This window comes from Myotis lucifugus, unplaced genomic scaffold, assembly GCF_000147115.1.
Source record: "Myotis lucifugus unplaced genomic scaffold, Myoluc2.0 scaffold_255, whole genome shotgun sequence".
Classification (NCBI taxonomy): domain Eukaryota; kingdom Metazoa; phylum Chordata; class Mammalia; order Chiroptera; family Vespertilionidae; genus Myotis; species Myotis lucifugus.
Window position 1 is genome coordinate 1489788 of NW_005871303.1, and position 23949 is coordinate 1513736.

The 23949-nt window shown below is 61.8% G+C and overlaps 1 protein-coding gene across 1 annotated transcript; it reads left to right on the plus strand.

The window, feature by feature from the left end:
- KNDC1 (kinase non-catalytic C-lobe domain containing 1) lies at window positions 1-23516 on the plus strand. The gene is given in 31 exon segments (XM_023762664.1): window positions 1-144; window positions 319-517; window positions 1020-1078; window positions 3001-3158; window positions 3850-3956; window positions 5058-5734; window positions 6614-6728; window positions 7423-7494; window positions 7599-7660; window positions 8048-8150; window positions 8153-8205; window positions 9618-9695; window positions 10199-10292; window positions 10819-10981; window positions 11068-11693; window positions 11984-12128; window positions 12539-12636; window positions 13130-13536; window positions 15869-15962; window positions 16043-16140; window positions 16354-16574; window positions 17969-18082; window positions 18779-18926; window positions 19005-19184; window positions 19704-19910; window positions 20488-20570; window positions 20792-20942; window positions 21415-21537; window positions 21643-21702; window positions 22477-22634; window positions 23197-23516. Coding segments are annotated over 31 exon segments (5229 nt in total). The 3' UTR covers window positions 23429-23516.
- The last annotated feature ends 433 nt before the right edge of the window (window positions 23517-23949 follow it).

The following is a 23949-nucleotide window of genomic DNA, read 5'->3' on the forward strand; positions in this document are numbered from 1 at the left end:
ATGTCTTGGCAAGTGGATGACCCAGCTCGAGGGGCTGCAGGGACCAAGGTACAGGTGCTGGTCACAGGCGTGAACACCTGCCCCCAGCGGCACCTGAGCATCTTGCTGAATGCTCTGTGGCTTCTGACATCCAGGAACCGTGCGGTGGTTTCTGTTGGGTTGTGGTTTTTTAAGAAAGCCTTGCCTAAAACCTCCTCCCTGACATAAAATGAAACTGCCACGCGTTGTCTGCCTCCTCAGAATTAGTCTCGACGCTGGGGGCCTCCCTGGGGAGGAGGGCCTGTGCCCGCACCGGTGTCAGTGAGGCTGTGTTGGCAGGAGAACGTGTCCCTGGCCGACATCCTGTCCCTGCGGGACAGCGGCCTCAGCGAGCAGGAGGCCTGGGCCGTGTGCCTGGAGTGCAGCCTGTCCATGAGGAGCGTCGCGCACTCGGCCATCTTCCAGACGCTCTGCATCACGCCCGACACCCTGGCCTTCAACACCAGCGGGAACGTGTGCTTCATGGAGCAGCTCAGCGGTGAGGCCCGGGGCGGGCGGGCAGCTCCGAGAAGGTGCAGAGCCAGTGCAGGGGCCCCTCGCTGGGTGGGGGACAGTCACACAGCCCAGGTTTCCTCGGTAACCTGATGGGATCTCTAGCCCCGTGGGCTCGGGCCCTGTTGGTGGGTGCTGGTCTCTGCAGCCCCGTCACACAGCCCTCAAAGGACCAGGAAGGGCCTGCTGCTCTGACCCCAGGGAGGACAGGCCTGGCGCCTCAGCCGGCCCCTGGGGTCCCCCTGGCCCTGCAGCGAATGGGTAGTACCCGAGTGGAGGGCCTGGTGCTTCCGCTCTCTGGGAAGACAGCGCCTCGTTCCCACACTTGCAGGGAAGGAGGTGGTTTCCTCCCCTCAGGGACGGGGCAGGGGAGGGGCAGGAGGCAGAATCGGCCCCTGGAGAGCGTGGGGCTGGGGTCCGCTCCGCGCCCAGAGCCGCCTCCTGGCGGGCGGGTGTGTGATCACAGCATCTTCTCTTTCTTTCCCCAGATGACCCCGAGGGAGCCTTTGTCCCCCCGGAGTTCGATGTGACTGGGAACACCTTTGAGGTAAGTGGCTGCCGGCCTTGACCGGGCGGGGCCAGCGGTGGTTAGCAGGGAAGGGCTTCAGCAGGCCTGGGCCCAGGGGCACGCCCACCCGGTCACTCCCGCAGGCAGCTTGGCTCCAGTGACAGCTGGGTGTGCTTCGCGTGTTGTCATTACAGTTGCATGTTCTCTAAAGTGTGAATTGTCTATATTTAACACGTTAAAGTGCCTACAATTACCAGTGGTGGCTGGCGTGTCTCTGAGGATTCGCAGCCTCTGGATGGTAATTCACAGCGCTAGGCAGCCGCACCCACTCACTCCGGCTGCGGCCACCAAGGCCTCCGGGAGGCCCCCCTCAGCTGAGTGGACCCTGGACCCCTAAGTGCACAGGCACAGGGCTCCCTCTGCACATGACGCTGCAGCATGATGGGGGGCCCTGTCTGTCCACTCAGCGCCGCTGTCCACCGTGTGCCATGCTGGGCTCCGGCCCAGGTGGAGAATCGCCACAGAAGCCATTGGTCATGGTATCTTTCTTCATGGCACCCCGTCTCCTAAGATGATGGTGGAGGAAAATGAATCCATCGTTAATAAAGAAACGAGAAATTACAGACTCAAGAATCTTCCCAGTAAAAGTCCATTAGTTTCGTGACATGAGTTTGAATTTTTACCCCAAATAAGAGTTTAGGATTGGCCCTTCCTGTGCTCAATTTTACTTTAAAACAAGCCAGTTCTGGGCCCCTTGCCCTGAGAGGCTGTGTGTGTCCCGGCTCCGTGGACCACAGGACCCGGGCCCATGTGTCCCGGTGGACCCCCTTGTCCGGTCTTGGGGATTTTTGGACCTCACGGGCCAGAACCTTTGGTGTGTACAGTTCCCATTCCTGGTCCATGCGAGGACTGCTTTATTTTTTAATTGTACTTTTGGGAAGGGAGCCGAGCTCCAACACGAACACCCCGGAAGCGGTTCTGTCCCCACCCGCACCCTCGTCCATGGTGACCAGCACCCAACACCATCCCTTCTGCCTCCTCTGTCCTCATTCTCACAAGTATAGATTTCTAAAATCCGCGTTATTTCACTTGTGCTGTTCTTAACTTCATAAAACCTCAGCATGCTGCATGGGATGCTGTGGAACTTCCTTTTATGTTTTTGCTGAGACTCATTCGCATGGTCCTGGGCGAGGCAACACAGCGAATCCTCCAAATCCTCCGCTCTTGGGAGCCCGAGGCAGTCATGCTGGGTCTGGCTCCAGAGGGGATGTGACCATGGACCGGAGTGGGCGCCAGTCAGGAATAGGGGGCTGGGCTGGGAAGGGAGCACCGGCAGGGCAGCAGGGAGCTTGGCCTTTGGTCAGGGCCCCGACCTCTACGGTGTGGGTGGGTTGACTACCTCTCCAGAGCCACCCGGCCCAGGCCCTCACCTGCCCTCCTACCCTGGCTGTGTGGACCCAGGCGGGTGTCTGAACCTCTCTGGGCTCAGCCTCCTGTTGGTAAAAGGGGCATGGTAAAGCCCCACATGCATTGTGGGATGGTGCCCAGCCACGATGGGGCCTGTCCCAGCGTGCTCAGGCTGAAGAGCCCACACACTCTCACGTACGAAGATAGGAAAACCCTAATTTTCACTCTGGCTTATATCTGATTTTTTAAGAATAAACCCCAAAAAGAAAAGTCTCTGCCCTTCAGAGACACAGCAGCCATCAGGGGAGGACATCCAGGTGTCTGTGCCCGGGAGGGGTCCAGGGTCGCTGGCTGGTACAGCGGGGCCAGTGCAGACTCCAGACCCAAGAGACTGGGGTGCGTGACTCAGTGCCAGGGCAGTCCACAGTGGGGGAGGTGGCCATAAAGAGCATGTAGGGTCCCCCAAAACATGTTGCTGGCCTGGGAGAGCAGTGGCCATGGGGAAACAGCAACACATGAGCCCGGTGGCACTGACGGGCTCTTTGGTGCCACAGGCTCACATCTACTCTCTGGGGGCCACGCTGAAGGCCGCCCTCGAGTACGTGGCGGAGCCAGAGCCGGAGCCCAGGCTGAGCCGTGACCTGGAGGCGCTGCTGGACCAGATGCAGGCCGAGGACCCTGGGGACCGGCCAGATCTCGAGGTAACTCTTGGGCCATCCCCTCATTTCACCCAGAGGCTGAGCCCCAACACCTCCATGCAGCCTGATGCCTTGGAGCCACATGCATGCACACTCACAAATGCAAACATGCACACACACGCACGTTACACACACAGGGCCTTCCCCTCTGCCCCCCTGCCCTGCCCCCATCACACGGGCTCCTCCCCGGGATCTGGTGGCATTGCACTTTGTTTAAATAAGAACTTGGGCCAAAACCGGTTTGGCTCAGTGGATAGAGCATCGGCCTGTGGACTGAAGGGTCCCAGGTTCGATTCCGGTCAAGGGCATGTACCTTGGTTTCGGGCACATCCCCAGTAGGAGATGTGCAGGAGGCAGCTGATCGATGTTTCTCTCTCATCGATGTTTCTAACTCTCTATCTCTCTCCCTTCCTCTCTGTAAAAAATCAATAAAATATATTTTTTAAAAAATAATAAATAAATAAGAACTTGGCTTTTTGCCTTGGCCTGTATGGCTTGGTTGGAGTGTGGCCCCATACACTGAAAGGTTGTGGGTTCAATTCCTGGTCAGGGCACATACCCAGGTTGCGGGTTCTATCCCCAGCCATGGCCTGTATGGGAGGGCAACCAATGAATATTTCTCACATCGATGTTCCTCTCTCTCTCTCTCTCTCTCTCTCCCATCCTCTTCTCAAAACAATTCTGACTCTTCGCACTTGTGTGCAGAAGCATCATCGCGCTGTGCGAGGGAGAAGACGCAGCTCATGTCCTCCTGCCGCTGTGCCGCAACCTCTCGGCAGTCGGGAGGAGAGTGCTCTCCCTCGACCCTTCAGACCCTTCCAAGGTGACGAGCCACACTCACTTATGCATGTGCCTGCGTACAACCATGCTCCCAAGGCATGCACATGTTCTCACACACACTCACACGTGCACATGTGAATATGCACAAACATTGACCCTGGTCTCACACACACATTCAAACCAGTGTACTCACACACCACATACACACCCACTCCCGTGCTCACACACTCAGTCACACACGTAAGCATACACATGTGCAAACGCGTACACACTCATTTATAATGCACACTCATGCAGGGCACACACACGGGGGACAGACTCACGCTGTGCAGACATCGTGCTGTTAGAGGTGAGAACCAAGGTCGTGTTGAGAAAAGGCTGGGCTTGGAGCTGGACACCTGTCCCGGTCCCATGAGCGTTTCCGCACAGGGACAGGGGGAGACCATTCCGGTCCCCACCGCACGCCACATCGGAGGACACGTCACTTCCCGCCGTGCCGGCTGTTGCCGTAGGCCCTGGGTTTCCACGGCTCATGTGGGATTCTAGTCTCAGATGGCGTTTTGAACAAACGCCAGCGTCAGCTCTGCCCTGTGCCTGCTGAGGAGGGGCCGTGGAGTCCTCCCCGTGACGCTGTCGGTGACGCTGCAGCACCAGGCCACGCTGTGTGGCTGTCAGAGCCGAGGAAAGAGTCCCCGCGGGAGGGGCGCGTGTCTGGCGGTTCGCAGGGAGACTGCGTGCGTGGAGGCTGCCGCCAGGGCGGGCAGGGCCGCGGCCACAATTTTTCCTTCCTGTGGAGACTCTCACTTGTGTTCTCCTAATAGAACACGATGTGCTTTTTGGATGAGATAATTAGACGGGGCTTAGCAGCCCCTGTGGGCAGCTGGCCTGGCCCAGGGGAGCGGGCAGCCTGTTAATTAGCCAGGATTATGTGATTAACGAGGCAGCGAGGATGTGTCTGGGTTGCTGAGAGAAGAGGCGGCTGGGAGCCCCCATCCTGAGGGTCCTGTGCTCAGTCTCTGTGACGGGTGGGGCTGGGGTCCTGCAGGAGCCGGTTCCAAGGTGGCCATGGGCAGGAGTGTTGTGGGGGTGGCTGTCCTGGGCTGGGGCCCTGGCCAGGGGCAGTGATCAGCCCTGCTTTTGCCCAGATATCAGTGAGAGCGCCTGGAGGGGGAGACTTGCTCCAAGAAGTGTGGGGCCCAAGAGGCAGCCTGGGGACCATGGCGCTGACCCGGAGGCCCCACCCGCCCCTCAAGGCCGGCCCCAGACCCCCGCCTGCGACCCCAGGACCCTCTCCTCCAAGCTTTTGCTGTCACCCCCTGCGAAAAACGGAGAAAGCCACATCGGGGAGGGACTGGCCAGCCTGGTCCTGGACGCCCAGCGCCCCACAGAGAGGGGCCGCCTGAGGAAAGTGCAGACGGTCCCCAGGCTCCTGCCCGAGGGCCCCGAGGCCAGCACCCTCTGCCTGCCGCTGACCGGCATAAAAAACCAGTTGCCCACGTTGGAATTCTTCCCTTCAGACCCCGGGAAGGCCTTTCCCGAGAGGAAGAGTGGCCCTTCCAGCTTCAACGGCCAGCCCAAGTCCAGACTGCGGCCGGAGCAGGAGCCTGGGCTCCAGGGGGATGGGGCTCGGGGTGTGGGTCCCAGTGGGGGCGGGGCGGCTGGGGTGCCTGGCCAGGGCCCTGCGGAGGAATGCCACCCGCCCTGTCCCGAGGACCCTCAAGATGCAGGTGGAGACTCAGGGATGATGTTGGGGGTCGATCAGCAGATTCCAGAAGGAGCCGGAGAGCCGGGAAGTGCAGCCTCGGACCAGGTGGGTGAGGGCGTGTTCTGCATGGCCCGTGGCCAGGGAGGGTCTCCCGGGCCTGGTGCTGCCCCTTGTCAGCAGGGAGGGACAGAGGACTCTGTGAGAACCGTGTCCTGGGAGTTGGGGTACGCTTAGCATCCCCACAGGGACTCTGAGTGACCCTTTGTGGCCGAGGACACTGGGCAGAGCCCGGTCAAACATGCTGTCCTGCTGGGCTCCCAGCAAGTTGCTCCCTGAACTCTGTGTCCCCATGAGCTCCGGGGACAAAGCCACCTGGAAGGCCATGGCCCAAACCCAGTGTGTCCAGGGACAGCTCCCGGCCCAGCACAGCGGCTGGCGGGGTGGCACGGAAGCCCTCAGTTCCCACCAGGCTTTGTTGGCCCAGGGACTAGGGTCTTGGTTCCATTTTTATTCACATGCTGACACGCACCTGAGAGTGAGAGTGATTTACGTGAAAAGCGTGGTAACCGTAAAACAGTTCACCCTGGACTCGCTCACCTGAGGCCCGGCCGCCCCACTGCACACAATGTCCTCCATCCACGCACGTGGCTCCCACCTCTCACCTCTTGTGAAGGATGCTGCCGTGAACGTGGGGGTGCGAACGCCTGTTCCAGACCCAGCTCTCAGTTCTTGGGGTCAATTCCCAGGAGTGGGTTGCCGGGTCCTATGGCCGCTCTATTGTCAATGTTTTGAGGAGCCCCAGGCCGCCTCCCATGCGGCTGCTCCTTCACGTCCCACCGCGGTGCACAGGTCCCATCTCCACATCCTCCCAGCACCGGGGAGGTGTGCACGTGGGGACGTTCCCCAGCTGATCTGCAGGAGAGGGCTCGCGGGAGGCACATCCCACCGTGTGTGACGTGGTTCTCGCCCTGTCGCCTCCCCCAGGGCGTCTCCCTGCAGGACCTCCTGTCGAAGCTGGGCCGGCCATTCAAGGAGTATGAGCTGTGGGCTCTGTCCCACGCCTGCCTCAGCGCTGTAGGCACCCACCCCCGGCAGCCAGGTGACACTTGCGGTTCCTTGTTCAGCCCATGGACGGTAGTGTCCACACTGTGAGCCAGGAGCACCCGGGGGGAGCGGGGGGGCGGCGTCTGCTCTGGGCTCAGGACCCACAGAGTCAGGGGGCAGCAGGGGGCAGATGCCTAACTGTGGGCCTTAGAGTCGGTGGCCCAGCTGGCTCACACCCTCTCAACAGGGAGACACTGTCCCCAGGGAGGGGAAATGGCCTGCGGGGATGGTAGACATTATACTGCTTTGTGGACCCCAAATCCAACCCTGCGGGGCAGTGTGACAGGGCTGCCCTCGAGTCCCGTGGTCCACTGGCCTTTGAAGTCCGGTCAAGCCGGGCCTCCAGCCTCCTACAGACCCCTCCTCCCAGGGGTGCAACATCTGGGCATTCCGCCTCACCACCACCCCCATCACCTCCTCTTCCTTCAGCTCCTTTTTGTTTCCAGCTTCTTGTGTCCAGCAGCCACAGGCCAGCTCTGGGGCAGGAGGGCTGCTCAGAGGGTCCCTGTGTCCTGTCCCCCAGGGCCGTCTGTCCAGCGCCTCTGGGGAAGGGAGGAGGCCGAGCATCCCCTGGGTGACCCAGGGAGCCTTGGGGTGGCAAGGGGGCTGCCCCACCCACCCACCCCCGGCAGGCCTCTGGGGAGCGGCTCTCTGGGTGAGCCCAGCCCTGACCCCGCCTTCCGCTGCAGCCTACCTGTGTCCGGACTCGGTGCTGGTGGCCGAGGATGGGGCCGTGCTGTTCAGGCCGCCCCCTGCCAACGGTGGGTACGGGCGGGCCTGGCTCACCCTCGGCTGTGTTCCCACGTCGACCACCAACCTCCGAGGTGGGAAGGAGAGCTCAGTGGGTTTGGGGTTTCTCTCTTAGGCACCTCCAACTCGTTCTTCCTGGCCCCCGAGGTGGCAGAGCAGCAGCTGGTGACTGAGAAGGTGCCTGGCCCCATCCCCTTCCCGTGGCCTCCTGCCCACCCCTCCCACCCTGTGATGCCACCCCCTTCTGTCCTGAGAGCCTGAGGGGGAAGGAAGGGACAGGCACTGCCTCAGGGGCGTCCTGGCAGCCCCAGTGCAGCACGTGCGTCCATCCCCCCGGCTTTGCCTGACCTGGGCAGCCTCCCCAGCAGGTGCTTCACGGGCTCTGGTGGTGTCACCCCAAGATAGGACTCTGCTTGGACAGCTCGGGGCCTGTGGGCACTGGTTAAACACGCACCTGGGGGCTGGGGGCTCCGGGCTTCGAGGTGCCGGCGGGGTCCAGACAGGGACGGCTCCGTGGGGACGGAGACTGGTCTGCTGAGCACGGCTGGCTTCTCTCGTCCCCAGGCCTCAGTGTACTGTGTGGCCGCAGTGCTGTGGATGGCGGCCAAGTTCAGCGTCCCCCAAGACCACAAGCTGGCCCTGCCACGCAGGCTCAAGACCCTCCTCCTGAAATGGCCAGGCGCAGTGCCCAGGAGCGGCCGTCTGTGGCCGAGGCCATCAAGGTAACCTGGCGTTGGGCACAGCTGGCATCCAGGGCCTGGGTGGTGCCCACAAGGAAGAGACTTCTTATTTCCAGGAAAAGTCGGCATTGGGCAGGGAGGGCACGGGTGTCCTTTGTGGGGGGCCCATCCCCCCAGCATTGCCCCCAGACCACCAGGTCAGAGAGTGGGCAGGGGTTGTCCTGGGGCGAGCCCAGACCCCTGCCCTTAAGCCCGGCCAGAGAGGAGCAGAGCACCCCGCTCATCGGACTTCCCCACACCTCCTCGGAGTCCTCCTACCTCCTCTTCCTGGGGTTCGGGGCCATGGGGCTCCACGTGACAAGGGCAGGGGAGCCCCGCTATTGTTTCCCTGATTGGGGGGTGAGGGGAGCCACAGGGCCTTGAAGGAGAAGCTGCGTGCAGACTGGGAGGAGACAGCTTTGCAGCTGCAGCCTGGGTGCAGGGCCCTGTCTGCCTGCCCCCGATTGCTGTCAACTGAGGCCCACACCAATGTTCAGAAGGGGCGCGAGCTGTCCCCAGATATCAGAGTGTTTGCTTGTGGAGTGAGCAGCTTGACTGAGGGAGGCAAGTGTTTCTTCCTGCGAAGGCACAGATCAAGTGACAGACACTTGCTGAGAACCCCACGGGGCTCAGAGGCCTGGCTGCATTTATGCCACAGGGGCTGCTGCCTGTTGTCAAGGTCATGGCGGGCTCAGGGCTGCCGGGGTGAGATTACCTTCGCTGTCATTGCAGTTTTTGTCTGTCTCAGGTTCCAATCGTGGGGTTGTTTTGTGGGTGTGAGCTGACTGGTTCTGCCCCACCGGCTCTGTAGCATCACCCTTTCCTGTGGTTCTTAGAGGGATGGCTGGGAAAGGCATGTGTCCCCGTGTCCCTGTCTCAGCACTGGGCACCGGACACCCTGCCCCTCCATGCAAGTGGCTGTCAGCAAGGCAGGGTGGGGAGAGGCCGTGGCCATTTCCGTCCAGTTACTTTGTTTTGTTTATTTCAGAGAGGAAGGGAGAGGGAGAGAGAACTAGAAATGTCAATGATGAGAGAGAATCATCGATAGGCTGCCTCCTGCACACCCCCTTCTGGGGATCGAGCCTGCAACCCAGGCATGGGCCCTGACGGGGAATCAAACCATGACCTCCTGGCTCATAGGTCGACGCTCAACCACTGAGCCACATTGGCTGGGCCGTCCAGTTTTTATTCCTACGGAGGACATCCAGGAGGACAGCCTCTAGGTGTGCGGACGCTGACATTGATCACAGGCTGCCCGCGCCTGGCCATCCCTGGGGTCTTCCTGCAGGGGAGACCCGAGCCCTTCCACCGCGCCCTCGCTGACCGGCTCCTGTCCTGCCTGGCGGGAGACGGGCTGGTGGCCAAGCCGCCCGTATCTCCGCGTGTTGGACGTGTGGCCGTGTCCTTGCTTTCAGATATGTGGCAGTTACCTCCTTCAGCGAGGCATGGACAGCAGAAAGATCTTAGCGCACCTGAGGGCATCCACCTGTAAGGTAAGGGGGTGACTTCCAAGGCTCAGGTGCGAGACTCAGAACCTGCCCTGGGGCGCCGGGGAGACGGGGTCCCTGTTCCCACTGTCTGTGTACAGAATGTAAGGGAGGGGGTAACTGACACATTCTCAGCCTTTCTCACCGTCTTGAACAGCAGCCCCACGCGCTGACCCACTGACCCAGCGCAGGGGATGGGGCTCACCCCGGGTGGCCTGCACACTGGCCCTCAGGTAGCTGCATCATTTACACACGTCCCTGTCGGCTCCCCGGGCAGCTGACCGGCGCAGGCCACCTCAGGGTCCCTGGGTCAGCAGACAGGCACCCACCACCCACCAGGGTCTAGGACGGTGCACAGCCTTCCTGAGCCCCAGAAACGGACCAGCGCTTGTGGAATCAGATACAAGTGCCCTGGAGGCTCTGCGAGGCGGCTGAGGCTGGAGCGAGGGGTTGAGAGTGAGCCCTGGGCCTCTGCTGTCGCCTCACTGGGGGCCCGTGTCCTGCCCCAGGTTTACCAGGAGGAAGAGACCATCGGTCTCCAAAACGTGTTCTCGGTGATTGAACTGACCCCCAGCGCAGCGCCAGCTCCCGGGTCCAGCTCAGGTGAGTCCCCGGGACCAGCCCATCCTGCCCCGGGCCCCTGCTGTCCACCAGAGTGACACTGCCCTGGACATCCCCGGGACCCCCAGCTGCCCTCCCCCTGGCCTCAGTCTCTTCTAAATGCCCCGTTGCTCAGCCCTCGGCTCTAAATTCTCTCCCATCTTACCAGCCGCCAGAACAGCAGCTCCACCCGCCTCCTCTCCCACCCCCTCCTGTGTTCACATCGCCGACCCCCTAGTTGTTGTCCTGCTCCGTCCCCTCCACAGAGCCCACGGTGTCCTGTCTCCACGGCACCTACCCCATCCTGCCTGTGGCGGGTCCTCGGGGTTTTCATGGCCCCAGCCCTCCCTGAGTAGCGTCCCCAGCCTCCCTCCCAGCTCCAGCCCCCCTGGGCTCAGCCTACGTGAAGTCTCCCTTCCCCTGGTGCCGGGAGGTCCCAGTGCGCTTGGGGATGGTGGGGGGGGTCACAGCACCCCCTCAGAGCTGGAGGAGCCATCCCCCCACCCACACTCACCCCAAGTTTGTCCAGGCTTCGTGCAGGTCAGCGGTGACACCAGACTCGTGGCTGTGCAGGGGCCTGCGCCCGATCCACCCTCCTGCTGCGAGGGGCCCTTGGAGCTGCCCGAAGCGTTCGCCTCCCCAGCCACGCACTTCAAGCCCATCGTCCTCGCACCAGATGCAGGTGCGGCCAGGTGAGTGGCAGGTGTGGCCAGGAGCCGGCTGGGCCCAGGAGCCCCTCCTGAGTGCTCTCTCCTGCTCACAGGGAGGTACTTGCCAGGTCGGGGCCGGCAGAGAGGCCAGAGGAGAGGAAAGGCAGGCTGGACGGGGACATTGATGAGAAGAAGGTGGCTGAGGCCCACGCAGTGGCCACCAGCTTGGAGACACCTGACCAGATGGCGCCTGGACCCAGCTCGTGTGGCACAGCCCCAGGACCCCCAAGAGAGTTGGTGCTGAGAGGGTCAGCCCAGGGGTGCCCCTGCCCCCCAGCTCCCACCTCCTCAGCAATGCCCCAGGAGGGAGGGCTGGAGGAGCGGGTCCCACCTGGAGCCGCTTCCAGAGGCCTGGGGCCCCGCACCCCAGAGCCCACCGCAGCTCGGCAGGGCCTGCATCACCCGGCCAAGCCGCCCAGGAGCAAGGCCACCAAGGGCCCCAGCCAGGAGCCCCAGGGCCCACCATTCAGCCCCTCCCTGGCCAAGGCGAGTCCAGACAGCCCCAGGGGTGCCCCAGACAGTCACCCCGAGCAACCCCGGCCAGCAGACCGCAAGCTGTGTCCATCCAGTGTGGACGCCTCACCCGCCCCCAAGAGCACGGCCTGCCCGTCCCTGCAGGAGGCCACGCGCCTCATCCAGGAGGAGTTCGCCTTCGACGGCTACCTGGACAACGGGCTGGAGGCGCTGATCATGGGTACTGGGGGCCACCAGGGCCGAGGGGTGCCCTGGGACCAGGGAGTGGCAGGGGACGCAGTGCACGGGCGGAGGGTCGGCATGAGGGGTGCCTCAGTCACCACAAAGAGGGGCCCCACTCCTCTGTCTGCACGAAGAGCCAGTGAGCAGAGCCAGCCCCCGTGGGTCCTCTGGCAGCCAAGAGGGTCTCAGAGCCCAGCCCGAGACCAGCCTCATTTGCGCAGAAAGTGAGGGGACCCCCAAAATTGCTCCCCCACATTTTAACTTGCCTCTATCGATGTGTAAAACCAGGGGAATATATCTACGCCTTGAAAGATCTCACCTACGCCACTTTCTGCGGGGCCATATCAGAGAAGTTTTGTGACCTCTACTGGGGGGAGAAGCTGCTGCAGAATCTTTTCAAAGTGGTGAACGAGAGGACGTCACCCTCCAGGAAGTGAGTGCCCCTCCTCGGGCCCCAGGCTCCCCCTCCCGGGTCCCTGAGGCAGACCCTGTGTCCACAGGCCACTCCCTCCTCCCGCCCCTCCTCACCCCAGCACTCAGCTCCACACCCTCCCCACAGGGCTGCTCACTGAGGGCCCCTCTCATGGCCCCAAGCCCCCCTGCTCCCCCAGCTTCCGATTCTAGCACCTGCTCCCTTAGGGAGGGAGGGGGGCCCATGGGGTCACAGGGGGCCAGGAGGCAGATCTCCCAGCTCAGGGACCAGCTGGAGGAGGCAAATAACCAGGAGCCCCACAGGCAAGTTTCCCTGGGAGGTGGTGCAGAGGGAACCTGCGGTGCTGCAGGGGCGGGGAAGCCCAGGGGGAGGGGTCATGGAGGCTCCAGTGTCCTCCATTCTGGTGGCAGCACCTCCGACGAGGCTGGGTCACAGCCCGAGGGCGGCCAGGCCAGCGCACGAAGCGGTTGCTCACCGTCCAGCAAACGGCCCTTGCTGCGCGGAGCAGGTGAGCCATGTGGGCGGGGGGAGGGGGGCCACTTTCCACGGCAGGTTCATCTTGACCCTCCCTATGTGGCTGGACAGTTACAGGAAAGGCTTCCTTTGTCCTCCTCCCCTGGGGGGTCTGTACTGTGCAGGGGGACGGGTGAGGTGACAAGCGGGTGCCCAGGTGGCCTTGGGTCCCTCACCCCCTTTCACCTCATGCACCTGAGGATGACACATCACCTGTCCTGACCCGCCCTCTGCACTCACTTTATTGTGTCCGTCTATTTGCACGCGGTTGAGGGTTCCCTCAGTCTCCGCTGTCAAGTTCGCCCCCATGTGACAGCTGGGTTTTCGAGGACCCTTGTGGCCCCTCTTGAGCAGAAGTGGGGGTGCCTGGGCACCCCGAAGGGCCTCACGTCCCCGACCGGGTGCAAGTAGCCTCTCAGGAAACAGTCCGTGGCGGACCCTCTGCGTGACCTGCAGCTGCTGCCCCCAACCCTCTGTCCTCTGTCCAGGGAAGGACATGCCGGCCGCTCACAGCAGCAGAGCCCCCTGCCCGCCCCCCTCGCTGTCCGACATGGACTCGGATGAGCTGTCCCGAGGCAACTTGGAGGTGGGATTTCGGCCTCAGAAGTCGGTAAAAGCCGAGAGGGAGCAGCCGCCTGGGACCCCGGCGGACCAGCCGCAGGCAGGGGGCCCAGAGCCGGCCAGAGGGACCCCGGACGTGGAGGCAGCGGCCCAGCTGGCCAGGCCCAAGGACGGTGGCCCAGTTGTGAACCCGGGCGCGGCCGAGTTCCAGAGCTGCAGCCCCGGCTGGAGCAGCGCCTTCTACGAGGCCGACTGCTTTGGCACCGACGTCCACAACTACGTGAAGGAGCTGGAGGGGCAGAAGGCTGGTGGGGCCCCCAACACCTCAAGCCCGGTGAGTGCGAGGCCTCCGTCCACACCCGGGTTGGGGGAGGGGGCTGAGTCCAAGCAAGAGTTCTTCTCTCAGGTGACCGAGGGCCCCTCCCTGTCTCCCACTCCCAGCGCCCCACTCACCGCCAGTGACCTCCAGCCAGCTAGAGCGCCGTGCCCTCCCTGTGCTCTTCACGTGTCCTCCACATTTTGGGAGAGGAAATGGCTTTTCTGTCCTTGGTAGCGGAGCACCTGGCCACCAGGTGACCATTGGCAGGAGGTCACCTGGTCCTGGCGAGCCCGGTCAGTGCTCTGGCTGTGGCAGGTGTAGCTCCCTTGGCCGATCGGCCCTTCAGGCTCTTGTCCCCTCGGCAGCATCCCTTTGAGAAACACCTGCGGTGGCGGTCAGCTCAGCCTGGGCCCCGGCAGTCCGCCTGGCCTGGGCTGCCATGGTGCCCAGGGTGGTGGACGGGAGGGAACCCATCAGTGGTCCTCAGCCCAGGTCACTTCTGGTCTCCAAGCCACAAGTCACAGGAAAGTGTCTCCCAGCTCTTCAGCGCCGTCTAAGCTTTCCCCCTGTGTTTCTTGTCCTCCTCCTGCCACTTCTGAGCTTCGCTTATTACTAAGTCCCAGCCAGAAAGAGACCGGCCCTGCCTCGGTCCTGGCATGGATCTAGGTGGCTGAGTTAAAACGGAAGAGATGGCCCAGTGACGTTCTTTACAGAAAGAGGAAAACCCATCCCAGAATTCTTATGAATCTCAAGGGACCCTGAATGACCAAAACAATCATGGAAAAGAACAAAGCTGGAGGACTCACACTTCCGATTTCAACGTTCACTGCAAGGCTGCTGTAACCAACTCAGTGTGGTGCTGGCGTGGGGACAGACAGGGATCGTGGGACAGAACAGAGAGCCCAGAAATGATCTCAGCTCTGCAGTCAAATGGCTCCGACAAGGCAGCCAAGAGCACCCAATGGGGCAAGGACGGTCGTCAATGAGTGGTGCTGGGAAACAATGTCCACGTGCAAAAGGGTGAAGCTGGACCTGACCTCACGCCATAGACAGAAATTAGCTAACGAAGCAGAGACCTAAACCTAAGAGCTAAAACTATAAAACTCTTAGAAGAAAATATAGGGGGGAAGCTCCCACAACCTGGATTGGGCCATGATTTCTTGGATATGACACCAAAAGCACAAGCAACAAAAGAAAAAAAAATAAACTGACTTCATTAAAATTAAAGCTTTTGTGCATCAAATGACTCTACAACAGAGTGAAAAGGCTCCCACAGATGGTGGAAACATTTGCAAGTCATCTACCTGATAAGAATGGAATACAGAATATACTAACAATTCCTAAACTCAGCAACGAAACAGACCACCCAGTTAAAAAATGAGGAAAAGGCCCTAGCCAGCGTGGCTCAGTGGATAGAGCACTGGCCCACGGACTGAAGGGTCCCAGGTTCAATTCCGGGTCAAGGGCATGTACCCCCATTGCAGGCTTGCTCCCTGGCATGCGGGAGGCATACAATCAATGTTTCTCCCTCTCTCTGTCTCTGTCTCTCCTCCTTCCACTCTCTCTAAAAATCAATGAAAATATATCCTCAGGTGAGGATAAACTCAAAAAATTTAAAAAAAAAAAAAAGAAAGAAAGTGGACTAAGGCCAGCTCAGATGAAAGATTCTGCTGGGGAAGCATCCATTTTTATTGGGTTGTGAGCCTATGGCTGGGACCCCTGGGCCTCCCGCCTCTGAAACGCCACCCTGGACAAGCCCCTGGGAGCCACGCGGGGCCCTGCGGTCGCTCTGCGGGTGGCCCCTGTGGGGACGGGCTGCAGGAGGGGAGGTGGTCTGGGGAAAGGCTGTGGGTGATGACCAGCAGTGACCTCATTCCTCCCTTTTTCCTGCTCACCTGGGAAGACGTCTCTCTTGGAACCTGAGTGCAGGCAGGTGAGCTTCCTGGGCCCTCTGCATCATGGGTAACGGGTTGGGGAGACCTGCCCGTAGCCACCTTTTCACATTTCTCCTTGAGAACCCACTGTGTCGGCTTCAAAACAGGAGCCTCAGGAAAGCACAAAAGTATAAAACCGCTAGTGGACACATTTCACATTCGCTGCCCCAAAACAGAGCGAGAGGGTAACAGGCCGGGGCGCTGGGTGAGTGGGGCACTGAGGGCCCGTGTGTGCTGTCCATTGGTCAGGACCCACACGGCAGTGCCTGCCCCCCCCCGCCCCCCCACAGTGAGTGCACCTGCCGTGCGTGGGCCAGAGCATGTTTTCCACGCTTGCCTTTTGCGTGGGGCCAGCTGAAACGTGAATCCCGCGGGGGCTGAGGCCCTGGGCCCAGCAGCTCTTTCCCCCTCAGGAGCTGGAGCAGCAGCTCATGATGGAGAAGAGAACCTACCGGAAGACCCTGAAGTTCTACCAGAAGCTCTTACAGAAGGAAAAGCGGAGTAAAGGTAGGGTCATCGGTGCTCAGGGTCGCACGGGGGCCCCCCAGGGCCAGGGCCGCCGGGTGCTGACTCTGCCCGGCCCCCAGGCTCCGAGGTGAAGACGATGCTGTCCAAACTAAAGGGGCAGCTGGAGGAAATGAAGTCCAAGGTGCAGTTCCTCGGGCTGGTCAAGAAGTACCTACAGGCGAGTCGCCCTGCATGCTGCACCCCCTCTCGCGTGGGTGTTCCGCAGTGACCACCTGGGAAACCCACTGTAGGAACAAACCCTGACTTTTGAGGGGCCACACGCGGTGCCGCCGCCTGGGGTCAGTGGCAGGGGGCCCGGGGACCAGTGTCCCTCCCGCACACGCCTGGCGGCCCAGCTCGGCCGGACCGCACTGACGCGCTCTCCCCGCAGGTCGTGCACGCAGAGCGGTGGGGCCTGGAGCCCTGTGCCCTGCCCGTGATCGTGAACATCTCCTCGGCCCCCTGCGACACGCTGGACTTCAGCCCCCTGGACGAGTCCTCGTCCCTCATCTTCTACAACGTCAGCAAGCACCCGCGCGGCGGCCGGCAGCGCAAGGCCCGCGTCCTGCAGGCCGGCACGCCGCTGGGGCTCATGGCCTACCTCTACTCCAGGTGCAGCCCCGTGCCCCGGCGGGGGGAGAGGGGGGCATGGTTTCCCCGGTCACCTGTCGGGCCTTGGAGAGCGGAAGGGAAGCAAAAAAAAGGAACGAGTCCCTCGGAGGGGGAGGAGGTGGGGGAAGTCTTGCCTCCCCTCATCGGAGACGGGTTTGCACGATTTTCACTTAGAATGAATCTCACCTGGGCTTGCTGACGTGTGGTCACGGCCACGTGCTCCTTTGTTGGGGTCCGAGCTTGAGTGGCCTCAGAGCCACAGGCCCGCCCGGCAGCAGGTCTGGGTCTGGGTCTGGGTCTGGGTCTCGGGGGCCCCAGCAGGTGCTTTGGGGGAAAGTGTGTGATTAACTGCCCAGCAGGCTTCTCAGGTTAAATGCACACAGGCTCCTCGGAGACACACCTGAATCCCATCCACTTTACTAAGTCAAAACACCCCTTAGCTGACCGCCTGGCTCCCCAGGGACTGCAGTGGGGCTGGGCTCAGAGGCTCATTGGGGTATGTGTGCAGCCGCCACCTGTGGGCGTGAACTGCTTAGGTTCATCGCACACCCGGTTAGTAAGCTCGCCCTGCAGCAAGAACCTCCGCCCACTCACACATGTCACATGTCACCCCCAGTGCCCCTCCACCCCTCTGCCCACCTGGTCCATAGATGCATCTGTGTCCTGCGTGGGCCCCGCAGCTCCACCTGGCTCCCCGGGCATGGCCCTCCTGGCAGGCTCTTAACCCGATGGCCTGGCCCACACCTGGGGGTGGGAGGGCCCGCCCAGGTGTGGCTTTTGGAGACCCATGAGTGGGACCCCTCTTTGCAGGGCTAAGTGGGCTGGTGGCTGCCTAGTCCCTGGCCTGAGCCTTCCATGTCCCCAGCCCACTGAGGCCCTGGGGTGACCAGGTAACTGCTCACCTGCAGCTCCTCCTGCAGTGGCTCGGGAGACAGCCTTGCCAGGACCCCACCTGTTCCTCACTCCCAGACTCAGACACAGACACCTGGTGTCACGGATTGAGGCTTTCTGGGGCACCCCTGGGGTTGGGGGCCCTCGTACACTCCCCAGCCTGGTTTCACCCTAATGACGCAGAGCTCTGGGGCACAGCTTGCTCTTTCCTAACGCAGGGATGTCCACCTGGGGCGGTGACTGTGTGTGCTCAGTGTGTGAATAGGTTCTAGAAGGAGACTAACAGGTGGGCTTAAAAAGTGATGGCCACTCACACAGAGCTCACACTCACCTCACCCTTACGTTCACACTCACACACAGCCATACGCACACTCACTCACACACACATTTACTCGCGAACCACTAGCCAAGGCTGTGGGTGGAAGCGGGTGTCCCGCTCACCTGAAGCACAGGTGAGGGGCGGTGGGAGGCCCTGGCCGGGTCTGACAGGCCCCTCTGCGCAGTGACGCCTTCCTGGAGGGCTACGTGCAGCAGTTCCTGTACACCTTCCGCTACTTCTGCACACCCCAGGACTTCCTGCACTTCCTCCTCGACCGCATCAGCAGCACCGTGTCCAGGTACACCCCCCTGGGCCGCATACCGCAGGGTGGACGCCAGGCCCCTCGTCTGCTGACCCCGACAAGGAAGGGGAGGATGGAGGAGGCCAGGGGGTCAGTGTCGCAGAGAAGGGAGCCAGCATGGGCAGGAGGGGACGGTGGCCTCGCCTGGAGAGGCCATGGGAGGGCGATGGTGGGGAAAGGCAGAGGGTGGGGACAGGGACAAGTGGGAAGACCAGGCTACCCCCAAGTGGGGAGGGTCCTGCAGCTCACCCACAGCCAAGGGGTGGGGTGCTGGGTGGTGGGTGGATGCACGCTGGCTGTTCTCTGAGCTGGCTGGGAGCCCTCTCCCCACACCCCTGTGCGCCCTCACCAGGCTGGAAGCCCTGGCAGTCTCAGCCCATCCTTGTGGGGGAGGGGCTCACAGGAGATACGCCCCCCATTCCCTCCACACGTGGAGCCAGGCTCCCACCTGCCTGTTGGGAAGCGAGCGCTGTCCTGTGGCTTCCTGCCCCCTGGCATCCCGGGTGCTGGCTCTGGGGGTGGCAGGAGGGCCAGGTCCTGCCCTGTGACCTGAGCCCTGGGTCCCTGTTGTGTGGCGGCTGCTGCCTCTCTCCTGTCCCCAGATGGGCAGGGTAGGGGCTAAAACACCCCCTTGAAGACAGAGCTGCATTCAGACTCCACACCCCCCACCCTTGTCTGGCCATCTGCCTCCAGGGCCCATGAGGACCCCACCTCGACCTTCACCAAGATCTACAAGCGCAGCCTCTGCCTACTGCAGGCCTGGGTGGAAGACTGCTACACCGTGGACTTCACCAGGAACGCCGGGCTGCTGGGGCGGCTGGAGGACTTCATCTCCTCCCAGGTGACCACCAGGCAGCACTCGGGAGTGGCAGCCAGCACCCGCCCAGGACACAGCCTTGACCCCTCTGCCTCTGTCCAGATCCTGCCCCTGGACAGCTCCGTGGAGCACCTGCTGGGCCTCCTGGAGGTGGGCACAGACCGGCGGACCGAGGGCGCCCCACACAGCACAGACCTGGAGGTCCCCAAGGAGACCGAGGAGGCCAGCAGACCCCTCAACGCCCTCTGTAAGAGGCTCTCGGAAGACAGCATCTCCCGCAAGGTGGGGGCCTTTCCCAGGGGCGGGCCTCCCAGGACAGGTGCTGCTCCCAGTGTGCTTGCGCACCCCACACAGACATGCACACATACACATGCCCATATGCATACATGTGCACACGGGCACATAAGCACACATACTTCGTGCTGCCAGTCCTGGGACCAGCCCTGTGGGGCTGGCACTTCCTGTCCCCTCTCATCCTGGGCAAGGACAGCAAAGGGGCCAGGCCAGGCACTAAGATGACCTCACTTCCTGCTCTTGGACCAGAGATCCAGGTGGAAGGAGGCATTGTCATTCCTGCCCTGGGACAAGCACGGGGACTGAGGGAACCTTTCCGCAGTGTGTGGGGACAGCCCCAAATTTCGGTGGCTCTATTTATGGGAGACCCCCTGAATTAACCAGGGAAGGGGTGCTTGAGCCCACATGGCCGCAGGCGGGAGGGATGTGTGCTCTGGCTCTAGCTGAGCCAGGCTGAAGTGTCCTGGGCCTGGGTCCTCTCCCACCCCTGCGCCCCGCCCCCCGCAGAGCTTCCCCTGGAGGCTGCCCCGGGGCAACGGGCTGGCACTGCCACACCACAAGGAGCGCCAATACACCATCGCGTCCGCCCTGCCCAAGCCCTGCTTCTTCGAGGACTTCTGCGGCCCCTACGCCAAGACCAGCGAGAAGGGGCCCTACTTCCTGACTGAGTACAGCACCCACCAGCTCTTCACCCAGCTGACGCTGCTGCAGCAGGTGAGGGGCCAGCAGTTGGATGCAGGCAGGTCCCACGAGGCTCACCGGTAGGGCATCGGCAGGGGTGCTTGGGGGCCCCACAGATGGCTGCTGGGGGGCACACTGACACGCAGTGAAGGGAGCCTGGCTGACAGGTGCACAGGCCGGGGGGTGGGTGCCCCTAAAAGGGATCCAGGAGCGACTCTGGCTCTGGGCACACAGGGCCTGCTGCCCACCCTCCTGCACCCCCGACACTCCCCCCTCTCAAGCACCAGAGGGTGCCCTTTGGACTGCCATGGGTACCACCTTGGGTATCACCTCCTCTCTCCTGGATCTACCCCAGGACCAAGGAGTTCAGGCACCTCCAGGCCCTTTGCTCCCCCTGGGCCCGGCCCCTCACCATCCTGGTACCCCATGTCACTCGACAGGTGACAGCAGTGACAGCGACCCAGCGCGATCACAACCGGGCAGGGGCCGAGCCCTACAGCACACAGGGCAGGCAATGCAGAGATGACCCCCCTCCACACACAGCCCCCAGGACGCTGCCTTGAGGTCCCCGGGAAAGGTGTCCTGACCGCCTGTGTCCTTGTCTCCGCAGGACTTGTTTCAGAGGTGCCATCCCGTCCACTTCCTAAACTCACGGGCCCTGGGCGTCATGGACAAAAGTGCCGCCATCCCGAAGTGAGTGTCCACCCGCAGGTGTCCCCCTGGAGGCCTGGGGTGGATGGTTGGCGGGAGGGTCTCAGCAGCTTGACCTAAGTGTCTCGTGGACACTCTTGTCTGAAGAGAAGCTGGTCTCAGGAACGGCCTCGGAGCCAGACCCTCCAGTCACACAGCCCGGCCTGGCCCAGACCCGGCCCCAGCGCCTGCCTTGCCGTGACACGCACCCATGTCTCTTCCAGAGCCAGCTCCTCTGAGTCTCTGTCGGCCAAAACCTGCAGCCTATTTCTGCCCAATTACGTCCAGGACAAGTACCTGTTACAGCTTTTAAGAAGTGCAGATGACGTCAGCAACTGGGTGGCCGCCGAGATCGTGACCAGCCACACCTCCAAGGTTGGCGCCTCCGCAGCTCTGAGCTCAGAGCAGGGCCTGGGGTCCGACTGCACAGCGAGCGGCCCTCCTGAGGGGCCTCGTCGTCTGTCTCCCAGGGCAGGGGGTTCGCAGGCCCTGCCCCCGGCCATCAGATGGTGCAGCCAAGATCATGTCCACTCCTGGCATTGACAGCCTCTGCAATTTCTTCTTTCCTTCTCTGATACTCCTTCGTGTCCCTCACCCCAAGGCCCGCAGGGCAACCCCAAGGCCCATTAATAAATGCAAGTTTCTATTTCTTTCCCCTTTGGGAGCTTAGGAGCTTATTAGTTGACAGACTGACCCACCTTCACTTCTGCCCGATGTGGGAACAGGGAACCTGAGCTCACCTGGTTTGTCCTAATTCACGACGTTATAAATATCACGGCATCCAAGGTGGCTTCCCCTACCATCCGTGACACCTGGAAGACGCTGAGTGCGCTGTTCCCCGTGTCAGTTGCAGGTCAACCTGCTGTCCAAATTTCTGCTGATTGCAAAATCGTGCTACGAGCAGAGGAACTTTGCGACCGCCATGCAGATCCTGGGTGGCCTGGAGCACCTCGCCGTGAGACAGTGCCCGGTGAGCCCACGAGGGCTGCGGCTGGACGCTGCTGACCTCGGCCGTGTGTGCTGAGGGCTGGGGGCACCGGCCTGCCGCAGGGTCTCACCTCTGCTCTCATTCTAGGCCTGGAGAATCTTACCTGCGAAGATAGCAGAGGTCATGGAGGAGCTGAAAGCCGTGGAGGTACTCCTGCTCTGCGTGAGCTTCAGGCAACTGTGTCTGCCTGGGGATGCGACCGGCACAGCTGGGGGTGGCACCCCTCAGAGCCAGCATCAGGGCCCCCGAGCACATGGCCCCTCAGAGTCGTGCACGGAGCAGCCCGGCCTTGCCCATCTCCCCACGGGGCCTCTGCCGCTCACCTGGGCAAAGCCGGCTGGGAGCGCAGGGGCTCCAGAAGCCCACCTGCTGGGCCAGCGGCACAGGGAACAGGTGCCAGAGGACCTGAGCTTGGCTGACTGGCCGCCTCCTCACCGACCGACAAAGTGAGACCATAAGGGAGGAAACAGTTTGGAACAATGGGCATTTCCCCCAACTGCCAGGAGCAGGCCCAGCCCAGACACAGCTCTCTGCGGGCAGGCGGGCTGTGTGTCCTCGGTTAACACCAGACATGGCCCCTGCAGCCGGCCTTGGTCTTACTAATATTTGGGGAGTTGGGTCACTGGCTCTTTCCTGGAGCCCCTGGGAGAATGAGTTAGGGAAGGAATCTGCCATTTCAGTAGTAGGAGGGGTGCAGCTTTCTGAGGGGGTCAGTGTGGCCTTTGTGGTGTCCAAGCTGAAGACACTGGACTCTCGATCCCCAATCCAATAATCCAAGGTGCGTTTGGACGGCTTGTAAGTCCGAAGGCTGCGGGACTATGGGCGCCAACCGGGATGGCCTGGGCTGAGCCAGGACTGGCTGACTGCCCAGGACTGACCTCTGGCCTGTCTCCCTCGCCCACGCCCCTGCTGGGCCACCAGGTGTTCCTGAAGAGCGACAGCCTGTGTCTGATGGAAGGGCGCCGCTTCCGGGCCCAGCCCACCCTGCCCTCAGCCCGCCTCCTGGCCATGCACATCCAGCAGCTGGAGACTGGGGGCTTCACCATGACCAACGGGGCCCACAGGTGGAGCAAGCTCAGGTGAGGGGCCCTGGGGTGCCGCAAGCTCAGGTGAGAGCCTCCCCCATCCCTCCTGCTCCTCTGAGGGCTGTTTCCCCTAATCCTCACTCAACCCTTACCCTAGCCCAGGGCATCCCTACCCCTGTGACCTGCAGCCACCTCCTGCTCTAAACTTCATGCCCGCATGTCCCATGCTGCCATCCTCTGTCACTGAACCCGGTGCTGGGAGACGTGCACCCAGACCCCGCTAACAACACCCCTTAAGCGACCCACATCTCCGTACCCACCTCCTCCGTCCGCCCAACGGCGACAGTGGGTTTCATTCATGTTGGAATCCTTAGCACTGACCAGGGCGACATAGATTTTCAGTAAATATTTGTGAAATGCAAAGCAGATGGAGGGACGGATGGATGGATGGACAGACCACAGGCCTGAGTAATGAAATGAGGTCTGGCCTCGTTGATACAGACAAGGCAAAGTTTGTGCTTTGAAGAGCTTCGGTCCCAGCGGTTGGGAGCGCGTCGGGAATTCATGAGCCCCTGAGACTCGTGCAGACTGACATCTCGTTCCTTCCCCAACACAGAAACATAGCCAAGGTGGCCAGCCAGGTGCACGCGTTCCAGGAGAACCCCTACACCTTCGCCCCCGACGCCAAGCTACAGGCCTGCCTCAAGCAAAGAATCGCGCGGTTCAGCGGGGCTGATGTGTCCATCTTGGCCGCAGACAGCAGGGCCAGCTACCACCAGATCGCCAGCGAAAAGCACTCTCGGAAGATTCAGGACAAGCTACGGAAGATGAAAGCCACGTTCCAGTGACGGAGGACGGTGGGTGGACGTCGGATTCCACGCCAAGGACGGAGCTGGGGAGAAAGGAGCCCGCCCGCTCGCTGCTCCAGGCCAATGGCCCCGCGGGCGCAGCCCCCGCCACCTTAGACTAGGGACCCCCAACACAGGCCCAGCCTGGGCCTGTGGGCACCAGAACGGGAGAGCAAGGGGCTCAGACCACGATTTGGAGGGGACAGGCACCCGTGCAAGTCAGGGAGGTTCTGCTAGAAAATTTAAACTTGAAATCTTAACATTTTAAATGAAAATAGACAAAGTAAACGCCCGGCTCTTTCCTGGAGCCCCTGGGAGAATGAGTTAGGGAAGGAATCTGCCATTTCAGTAGGAGGAGGGGTGCAGCTTTCAGAGAGAAATGGCCCTCCCCACTTCTCCAGGGATCCAACCCACCCCCAAACCCCACCCCACCTCCCAGCCTCTGATTTTAACTGGGTTGCCCAATGAGCAGTGTTTTCATGGGCCTGGCCTCCATGTGCCCAGCAACAAAGGACCAAGAC